Source organism: Diceros bicornis, chromosome 37 (assembly GCF_020826845.1).
Source record: "Diceros bicornis minor isolate mBicDic1 chromosome 37, mDicBic1.mat.cur, whole genome shotgun sequence".
Lineage (NCBI taxonomy): Eukaryota > Metazoa > Chordata > Mammalia > Perissodactyla > Rhinocerotidae > Diceros > Diceros bicornis.
The window spans coordinates 9,829,811-9,840,266 of NC_080776.1; the positions used below are offsets into that span (position 1 = coordinate 9,829,811).

At 49.2% G+C, this 10,456-nt stretch overlaps 1 protein-coding gene across 1 annotated transcript; it reads left to right on the forward strand.

The window, feature by feature from the left end:
* Positions 1-179: 179 nt before the first annotated feature.
* Positions 180-3,297, forward strand: INHA (inhibin subunit alpha). The gene is made up of 2 exons (XM_058533080.1): positions 180-517; positions 2,292-3,297. Exons 1-2 carry the CDS (start codon positions 247-249, stop codon positions 3,122-3,124), a joined length of 1,104 nt encoding a protein of 367 aa, XP_058389063.1. The 5' UTR covers positions 180-246; the 3' UTR covers positions 3,125-3,297.
* Positions 3,298-10,456: the final 7,159 nt, after the last annotated feature.

The following is a 10,456-nucleotide window of genomic DNA, read 5'->3' on the forward strand; positions in this document are numbered from 1 at the left end:
CACATTCCTGGCGGGAGTGGGAGATAAGGCTCAGGGCCACAGACATCTGCGTCAGAGATAGGAGGTCTCAATGCCACGGGCAGGGGCAACTCGGACTGCAGGGTGTGGGAAGGGCTGGGGAAGACCCAGGGAGAAGGGTAGAAGAGGGCGGGTGGTGGGATGGGGAGTGGGGAGGCCCTGGGCAGACCCTGACTGAAGGGGCGCAGGGCAGGGAGTGGGGTCACTGTTGGCAGGCCCAGGTGAGCGATGGTGTCCCAGCCGCCACTGCTGTTCCTCTTGCTCCTGGTTCCACAGGCTGGGCATGGCTGCCAGGGGTCACAGCTGGACCGGGAAATTGTCCTGGCCAAGGTGAGGGCCCTGTTCCTGGACGCCTTGGGGCCCCCGGCAGTGATCGGGGAAGGTGGGGATCCTGGAGTCAGGCGTTTGCCCCGAAGACATGCCTTGGGAGGCTCCGTGCGGAGGGCCTCTGAGCCCGAGGAGGAGGATGTATCCCAGGCCATCCTTTTCCCAGCTTCAGGTAACGAGGGCGGGGATCTTGGAGGGCGACTTTGAGAAGCAGCATGGTTCAGTGTGGGCTTGGAAGCCAGGGTGGTCTCACTCAACTGGCTTTGCAACAATGGGCCAGTTACTAAACCTCCCTGACCCTCTGTGTCTTCATCTGTAACATGGGCAATAATGCCTACCTCTCAGGATTAAGTGAGATGGTGTATCTAGAGTGCATGGCACATAGGAGGCATTGGGAGATATTCGTCTGGGAGACCAAAAGTCCCTAGAGACGGAGATATCTGGGCATGAGCCCCCTCTTGCCACCTTCCCTTCTTTCTCTGCCTCTGCTCCCTGCTCCAAACCTTGTTCCTTTAGCCCCAAGTAGCTGAGACTTGAGAGATATCAGAGATGTAGGAGAAAGAGCAGTTGGGAAACTTTTCTGGGAAACCGGTCCATCTTCTCTTGAATTCCCTTCTCATCTCCCTGTGTGTGTCCCCATGTTCCATGGACCGAACCAATAAAGCCCTCCTCTGGATCTACTTTCTTGTAATCTGTCCCACCTTTCCCTTAGAGAGGACCGGCTGCCTCCCTGCTCATCACTCCCCGTGCAGCACAGTCAGTCAAAGTGTGGCTTTGGGATCAGGCAGAGTCCCAGCCTGGCCGCTTAAGTTAAATGTCACTCACCTTTCTAACCCTCAGTTTCCATATCTGCAAAATGGATCGGTTGTTGTGAGGTTTATAATAGATAAAGATAATCCAGGTAACACTATAGCTCTAACCGCCAGTCCTATTGGTGCTGATCCATGATGGTTCACTGTGGTCCATGTACCCATCAGGGTCAGGATGCCAGCTGCACTTTCTTAGAACGTGCTGCCCTCTATCCTGAGCTATAGTCTCTCTTCTCCTCTTTCTTCTTTTTGGTGTTAACCTGTCTTTTTAAAGTGGAATTATTATTTTTTCTAATTAAATTTTTTATTGCAGTAACATTGGGTTATAACATTATATAAATTTCAGGTGTGCATCATTATATTTCAATTTCTGTTTAGACTACATTGTGTTCACCACCAAAATCCTAGTTGCCATCCATTAAAAGTGGAATTATTTTAAAGAATTTATCATGCACTATTTTTTTTTTATTTTGGTGAGGAAGACTAGCCCTGAGCTAACATCCATGCCAATCCTCCTCTTTTTGCTGAGGAAGATTGGCCCTGGGCTAACATCCATGCCCATCTTCCTCTGCTTTATATGGGACGCCGCCACAGCATGGCTTGACAAGCGGGGCATTGGTGCGCGACTGGGATCCGAACCTGTGAACCCTGGGCCGCTGAAGCAGAGCACACGCACTTAACCGCTGCACCACCAGGCCGGCCCCTATCAGGCACTATTTCTAACATGTAAAAAGATATAAAGAGTAACACAACAAATGCCTGTGTACAGACCCTTCAAGGTACCATTTCACACTACCAGATGAAGAAAAATTTAAGTCTAACGAACAATTCCAAGTGTTGGTGAAGGTAGAGAGCGGCAGGGCCTCTGACACACGGCTGATGGGAATATTAATTGGTAAAACCACTTCAGAGAGAAGTTGGCAACATCTTGTATTTTTTAAGTCCTTTAATGATGAGATAATAAATGGGGAGCCTCTGTCAGTTCTCCCAAGACTGGAGGGAGGCCCCAAGTTGGCAGAGCACTCAATGGAGTGGTTGGCAGGCTCATGAACGGCAGCCACATCCCTTCTGTCGAGGAGGAAGGCTCCCCAGTCTGCCAGTCAGGCCTGCCCTCTCCCTTCCCTCTGTCTCCTGTAGGTGCCAGATGTGAGGATATGCCAGCTGCTGGTGAGTGGGCCCAGGAGGCTGAAGAGGGCCTCTTCACGTATGTGTTCCGGCCGTCCCAGCACACACGCAGCCGCCAGGTGACTTCGGCCCAGCTGTGGTTCCACACCGGACTGGACAGGCAGGGCACAGCAGCCTCTAATAGCTCTGGGCCCCTGCTAGGCCTGCTGGCACTGTCATCCGGGAGTCCCATGGCTGTGCCCATGTCACTGGGCCAGGCACCCCCTCGCTGGGCTGTGCTGCACCTGGCCGCCTCGGCCCTTCCTCTGCTGACCCGCCCTGTCCTGGTGCTGCTGCTGCGTTGTCCTCTCTGTTCCTGCTCAGCCCGGCCTGAGGCCACACCCTTCCTGGTGGCCCACACACGGGCCAGGCCGCCCAGTGGAGGGGAGAGAGCCCGGCGCTCGACTCCTCCACTGCCCTGGCCGTGGTCTCCCGCCGCGCTGCGCCTGCTCCAGAGGCCTCCAGAGGAACCGGCTGCCCACGCCAACTGCCACCGAGCGGCTCTCAACATCTCCTTCCAGGAACTGGGCTGGGACCGGTGGATCGTGCACCCTCCCAGTTTCATCTTCCACTATTGTCACGGTGGCTGCGGGCTGCCTGCCCCACCAGACCTGCCCCTGCCGGTCCCTGGGGTTTCCCCCACCCCTGTCCAGCCCCTTTCTTTGGTGCCAGGGGCCCAGGCCTGCTGTGCCTCTCTTCCGGGGACCATGAGACCCCTACGTGTCCGCACCACCTCGGATGGAGGTTACTCCTTCAAGTACGAGATGGTGCCCAACCTTCTCACACAACACTGTGCTTGCATCTAAGAGAGTTCTGCGGGGGGCCAAGCCCCCACCATCAGCTGGGAGGAAGGGCAGAGTTCGGGAGATTGATGGTTTCTACTTCCCCCTTCCTCCCACTTCTCTGCCTGAAGGCTCCTCCCCCGTCCCACCGCTGTCCCATGGGTAACATGTGACAATAAACAGCGTAGTGCATATGACTTGGCGTGAATTCTCAGGCTTCTCTGATATGGCGGGGGCCAGGTCTGGACCCCGGGAGCATGGGATTGTGGGATCTCAGGTCACTCAGCCTCACCTGACCTTGGAGATCTGAGGTTCAAGAGCTGGGATTGGATATGCATCTGGTGGGAAGCCACAAGGCTTGGGGATGACACAGAGGTGCTCCAGGCTCTTGACAGCCACACTGGAGACAGAACTGGCCCTCCTGCAAGCCGGACCTGACATGTCAGTTGGGTGGCCTGCCCTGCCACACCTAAAGGCAACGACTGCTCTCAGTGCCTGCATCCACGGTGGCCATAGCCCCTCCCCTGCCATTCTCTGCCCTAGCTGATGGACACTAGCTCAAGGTCAGGTGATTCGTAGACTGGCCAGAGACCATGGCTTGGGGCCCCACTGAGACACATGTTCAGAGCTGGTCAGATCTTGGGTTTCTCAGGAACTTGGGTGGGAAGTAAGGGAGAGATGTATGAGTTGGCAGCATCCGAAGGTTGACCAGGCAGAGAGGTGGAAGAATGAAGACCTGAGGGTTTCAATTTGCCAGGGTCCTGGACTCCTTTGAACCTATCACTGGGTCTTGCTGTAGCCTCTGCGAGGCCTGGCTGTACTGGGATTTGGGTTCTTGAAATCTTTGGCTCCTTTGATGCACACTGTGTATCTTTCTGTAGCCTCTTAACTCAGTCCTTGATGTTGGAAGCATGGAAAGGCAGAACCTACTGCTGGACAAACGTGTGCTCTTGTGTGAATTTGTGTACACACTTTGTGTACACACAGAGAGTCCGGAGCAGCATGCAAAGGGTCTTTTTCCCATTGGTCTCATACTAGTCCATTCTGCCCACCTTGACTGGAGGTCGGGAACCCCACTTCCCCAGCCTTCCTCTCTGCTTATTCCGCCCTCCTCATCCTCCCCTCTGTCTCACTATCCACCCGCCTGCCCCAGGATCCTGGCTCTCTGCCAGTTGGTTCCATCCAGTTTCCCTTTAAGGGAGATGTGTGTGTGTGTGGAGGGGGAGGGTTGGGGATGTTCAGGTCCCTCAGACTGAAACTCGAGAGCTCTGTCTGATATTGACTGTACAACCACAGTGTGTACTTATGCTAACAGAGTGATTTGTCAAAGTCCAGTTCCATGCGGCGGGCAGGTAAGCGCCTGCCCCGGGAAGGGGGTGTGGGGGAGAGAATCCCATCCTGTCACCGTGAGGCTAACACATTCCCCCTACTTGAGACGAACTGAATGAGCTTCTGTTCCTTGCAGCACAAGAACCCGCCAGAGCAGCCCACGTCCACGCTCCTGCGCCAGCCTCAGTCTCTGTTGACACTGAACCCCCGAGGAGGCTGCCACTGCTGGGAGGTGGGAACCTGCCTATTCCTAATCCTGAGTCTCTCCCAGCACCTTCATCTATACCCGGCATTGCAACCAGTGTGTGCTCAGGGCTCCTGGGGGCCCTACTCACGTGGTGGACTTGTGGGAGGGCTGGCTGGGCTGGGCTAGTGGTGGGAATAGATCTTCCTCAAGCCTGTCTGAGCGCCACTCTCTCCCTGTCTGGCTTCCCTTGCCAGATCCTCCTACCCTGAGCCAAATCTTTCCCTGGGATTTTCAATCCTCCTATTAAACTCAGGATCCTCCTTCTTCCTGCTGGGGCTGCCTAGGACCCTGTGTTGTCCAGACTTTCCCTGTCCCAGGGCTATGGATGAGATCTGAGGGCTGGGGACACTCTACTGAGGGGCACAGTGTTCTCCACTAGGCCAGGTAGCAGATTGGTGCTGCTAGTAAAAAGTTTTTACACATCTGAGATGGAGTGAGAAAAGTGAATATAAGGTAGTGTCTTTCATGAAGCCAAAAGTATTTATTTTAAAGGACTGTCCTCTATTCTAAGGTTATCCTTTCTGTGTGTGTGTGTATGTGAAAGTAGTATTTCTTTTATGATATTATGGTGATAGTAGAAGGTGGTGGTTTATTTATTTTGTTTTTAAGTTTTTACTTAACAAAATTAAAACTTGGAAATTCTAATTTGGTCCCTAAGATTTTTCTTTGTAATTTTGCTGCTGAAATCTGTGACATCTCAAGTCTGGGAGTCACACTGGTCTGGGCCAACCCTTCCAGGGCTCTGGGCCTTAGATTCTGCTAACTTAGCAAATCAGGAAGATACGTCCACCGCTCCCTAAGAGGGGCTGACAGTAGTAAGGACATCTTTTTGTCCTCACTCTTTGCCATGAGACTAAGAGCATGCCAAGAGACTTCAGAGGTGCTCCCCATTCCCAGTGCTAATCATTAGGGACACTGAATACTCTTAATTCAGAGTCAGTTTGAACAGAAAACACAACTCAAACTGACTTAAACCAAATAAAAGAAATAATATAAAATAAAATAATCACTGGCTCATGACAAGTCCACGGTCACAGCTGGCTAAGGTATGGCTTGATTCTGAGCTCAAAAGTTGTCTCAGGATCCAGCTACAGGCTCTGCTTCCCCTCGGTCGACTCCATCCCAAGTCCATGGTGACCTGGGCAGCTCCAGGCTCCCATCATCACACCACATGGTCTAGCAGGAGGGCGTTTGCTTACAGAAGTCCCAGACTGGGTCTTGGTGGCCTGATTGCCCTGATTGGGGTCATGTACTCCTCCAGGAAAGGTGGCTGAGGGAACAGAATGAGTTAATGACTTAGATCACGTGTCTTACCCCCAGAGCCCAGAGCCTAAGCACAAGGGCTAAAGGTGAAGACAGGTGTATCCCCAAAGTAGGGTACAGTTATCACAAAAAGGTGGGGTAGATGCTGTGTGGCAAGTACTGTGGGTTCCTCCTCCTAATGATCTCTCAAATCAAGCCCTTTCTCTCTCCCTACGTAGACACCATTTTGTCACTTAGGGGCAATTCTTTTTTTTTTTTTTTTTTTTTTTATTTTTCTGGGGAAGATTGGCCCTGAGCTAACATCTGTTGCCAATCTTCCTCCTTTTTTCTCCCCAAAGCCCCAGTAGATAGTTGTCTGTCATAGTTGTACATCCTTCTAGTTGCTGTATGTGGGACGCCGCCTCACCATGGCTTGATGAGCAGTGAGAGATCCGCGCCCAGGATCTGAACCTGTGAACCCCGGGCCAAGGAAGCAGAACATGTGAACTTAACCATTACGCCGCCAGGCTGGCCCCAGAGGCAATTCTTGATTGCGCAATGCAGCAGCCTCCTCAACGGCTCTCTAGCAGTCAGTCACTCCCTACCTCTCCAGTCCAGGTTAGCCTGGCTGCCAAAGGAGACTTCTTTTGTGATCATGTCCCTTAGGTGGCTTAAAAAGTTGACTACACAAAGTTCCACCTGTGTTGTGTGGTAGACTAGCCCTTTACAATTGACCCTAAGCCCATCCTTGCAGCCTGATCTCATACCCGTTGCTGCCTTCCTCTCTCCACCAAACCACGAGCTCCCAAACTCCGTTGATACAATCTCTGGTTGTTCCTCAAGTACATCATTTTATCCTCAAGCTGCCATGTCATCAGTCTTCCTTCTTTCCTCAGCCAATGCGTGGGTGCAGATCCAGTTTTGATGTCATCTCTTGTGTGGCTTCCCCTGACTCCCAGCTGGCAGAGCTAGCCACTCTCTTCTCATTGCCTCCTGGGCACTTTGTTTTTTAACGTGGATTTTCAAAAAAACGTTACTTGTTTTTTATTTCATAAATAACACAGAGATTGACGTGCCCACAGTAAAGATTCAAATATTAAAAATAATGCTGAGGTTCCCCTTGGTCATTTCTCCCAATTCTAGTCCCTACACAGAGGTAAGTATCCCACCAGACATATTTCTTTGAGTTCACACACGTACATATTTCTTGTAGAAATCATCTTTTCTCCCCCAGAAATGGTATCCTGCCTGATGCATTGTGATGCAATTCTTTTATGTTCTAAGAGCTGTCTTTGACTTTATTTTCCTCTCTCACTATCTTTTTTTTTTTTTTTTTTTGGTGAGGAAGACTGTCCCTGAGCTAATACCTGTGCCAATCTTCCTCTATTTTGTATGTGGGACGCCGCCACACCGTGGCTTAGACGAGTGTCATGTAGGCCCGTGCCCTGGGGTCCAAACTCATGAACCCTGGGCTGCCAAAGCAGAGCGCACGAACTTAACCACTATGTCACCGGGCTGGCCCCTAAAATGTTCATTTCTTTCAATAAATTATTTCCTTAGGACGATGACTTTGCTCCAGTGAAAATGTAATTTATCCCTGGCTGTCTTTTTTTTTTTTTTTTTTGTGAGGAAGATCAGCCCTGAGCTAACATCCATGCTAATCCTCCTCTTTTTGCTGAGGAAGACCGCCTCTGAGCTAACATCTATTGCCAATCCTCCTCCTTTTTTTCCCCCAAAGCCCCAGTAGATAGTTGTATGTCATAGTTGCACATCCTTCTAGTTGCTGTATGTGGGACGCGGCCTCAGCACGGCCGGAGAAGCGGTGCGTCTGTGCGCGCCCAGGATCTGAACCCAGGCCGCCAGTAGCGGAGCGCGCGCACTTAACCGCTAAGCCACGGGGCCGGCCCCTCTGGGTGTCTTTTTGAACTGAGACTGACTATTATTTATTATCCAAGTCCTTTTCAATACATAGAAAGGAGCAAGCCTTCCTATTCTGAGGGGAAGACTTAGAAATAATCTTTGTCCTCTATGTTATGACACTGAGAAAAAGTTTTCTCTGTGTTGGTGGGATCAACACTTTTATCCTGTTCTGTTAGCACTCCCAGTATTAAAACCCCTAGCATAGGTAAATTCACCTCCGTGAAATAACCAGAGGCCCTGGAGAAAGGTGAATTCTAAATTCCTATTAACACATTCAAGTCAACTGGCAGTGAGTAGGCAGAATGGGCTTTTCTAGACACCGGGAAGTGATGTGCTGCTGTAACAAATACCTAAAAATGTAGAAGTGGCTTTGTAATTGGACAGTGGGTAGAGGCTGGAAGAATTTTGAGGAGCATGACAGAAAGAGCCAAGAGCGCTTTGCACAGACTCTTAGTAGATAGTGGATGCTAGTGCTAGTGAGGGCTTTGAGGAAGTAAGGAGCATAGTAGGCAAAATGTAATGCACCATAGAGAAAATCTAAATTATTGCTAACAGACCATTAGAAGAAATAAAGACGTTAAAGGCACTGCCAGTGAGGGCTCAGAAGGAAGTGAGGACCATGCTATTGGAAACCGGAGGAAAAGACATTCTTGTTACACAGTGGCAAAAAGCTTAGCTGAATCGTGTACTGCAGTTAGGTGGAAAGCAGAAGGTGTAAGTGATACACTTAGATATTTAGCTGAGGAGATTTTCATGCAAAGTGTGGAAGGTGTGACATGCTTTCTTCTTGCTGATTACAGAAAAATGTGAGCGGAGATAGATAAATTGAGGAAAGAACTGTTAAATATAAAGAAACCAGGACTTGATGATTTGGGAAATTCTCAGTCTACCCAAATGGCAAAAAACACTAAAATAAGAGATTCATTGTCAGGAACGCCTGCTCTAGAGGAAGGGATGAGGGTGTGGCTATACAACCTTTTGCTAATATCGCAGAAAGATAAGGTCTGAGTGTGTGGTCACACAAAAGGCTCTTTGAAGAATTTAAGTGTGTGACTCATAGCTCCCCTCAGCCATCTCATACAAAGCTGATAATAGAGATGAGGTTATCTAGGAAAGATCTGTGGAGAAGCCTCCTGTCTACCATGACCTACACAGGAGACCCACAAGTTTCTTGAGAATCTTATACTAGCAGAAATACTTTCATCTTAAGCTGAAAGGAATAAAGTATAAAATTAAAGAAGGTGGCTGGACCCCTCCAAAATTCTACCATCAGGAAACAAGCTGATAAAATTACTCAGCTACAAACATGTGCCATCTTTCATGAAAAAGAAAAGATGACTATGAGAGGGAATCACAAGTCCAAAGGATGGAGCTGTGAGCCACAGACTATTCCTAGGCCTTGAAACCCAATGAGTGCAGTGTGCCTGGCTGGGTTTCTAAATTGCTTGAGATCACTAGCTCCTTTTAGCATTCCATTTTCTGCTTTTTGAATGGGAATGTCTATAACTGCTACTCTATGCCTGTTTTACTATTACATTTGGGAGCACATAACTTGTTTTGTAGGTACGTAGGTGCACAGATGGAGAAGAATTGTGCCCCAGGACTCATACACAAAATCTCACCCATACTTGTTTTAGATAATTTAAATGAGGTTTGGGACTTTTAAACTGGTGAAACTCAGATCAAATTTTGCACTTTGAGTTGATGCTGTAATGTCTTAAGACTTTTGAGCACCTTTGGATGGGGTGAATTTATTTGGGATGGATGTGAATCTTTGGAGCACATGTGGACTGTGACAGGCAGAATAATGGCCCTCCAAAAGTGTTCATGTCCTAATCCCCAAATCTGTGCATATGTTGCCTTATATGGTAAAAGGGACTTTGCAGATGTGATTAAGTCAAGCATTTAGAGATGAGAAGATTATCCTGGATTATCTAGGTAGGCCAAACATAATCACAGTGTTCCTTCTAAGAGAGAGGTAGGAGAATCAAAGTTGGTAGTAAAAGATGTGAGGACAGAAGCAGAGATTGGAGTGATACAGTCATGAGCCAAGGGATGCTAAAAGCCTTTACAAGTTGGAAGAGGCAAAGGACAGATTCTCCCCTGGAGCTTCAAGAAGGAACCTGTGATATGTCACTTTACAAGGCAAAGGTGACTTTGCAGGTGTGATTAAGGTTACTACAGACCTTAAGATGGAGAGATAATCCTGGATTACCCAGTGGGCCCAATCTCATCACACGAGTCCTTAAACACAGAGAACATTTCCTGGCTGTTGTAAGAGAGATGTGATGACAGAAGAAGGGTCAGAGAGATGCAACGTTGCTGGCTTTGAGGATGGAAGAAGGGGACTACAAGCCAAGGAATGCAGGCAGCCTCTAGAAGCTGGAAAGGCAAGGAAACGATTCTCACCTAGTGCCCCTTGAAAGGAATGCAGCCCTGCTATCACCTTGATTTTAGCCCAGCAAGGTCCATGTTGGACTTATAACCTACAGAATTGTAAGATCATAATCCTGTGTTATTTTAAGCCACTACGTTTGTAGTAAATTGCTAAGGCAGAAATAGAGAACTAATCAGGAGTAGTGACCAAAGATGAAGTGGTATCTGGGAAGAAGAAAAAG

Bases quoted from the DNA above. Each gene is read 5' to 3' on its own strand.
- INHA (XM_058533080.1), top strand. From the start codon at position 247: ATGGTGTCCCAGCCGCCACTGCTGTTCCTCTTGCTCCTGGTTCCACAG. The intron at 518-2,291 runs GTAACGAGGGCG...TGTCTCCTGTAG, and splicing joins CATCCTTTTCCCAGCTTCAG to GTGCCAGATGTGAGGATATG.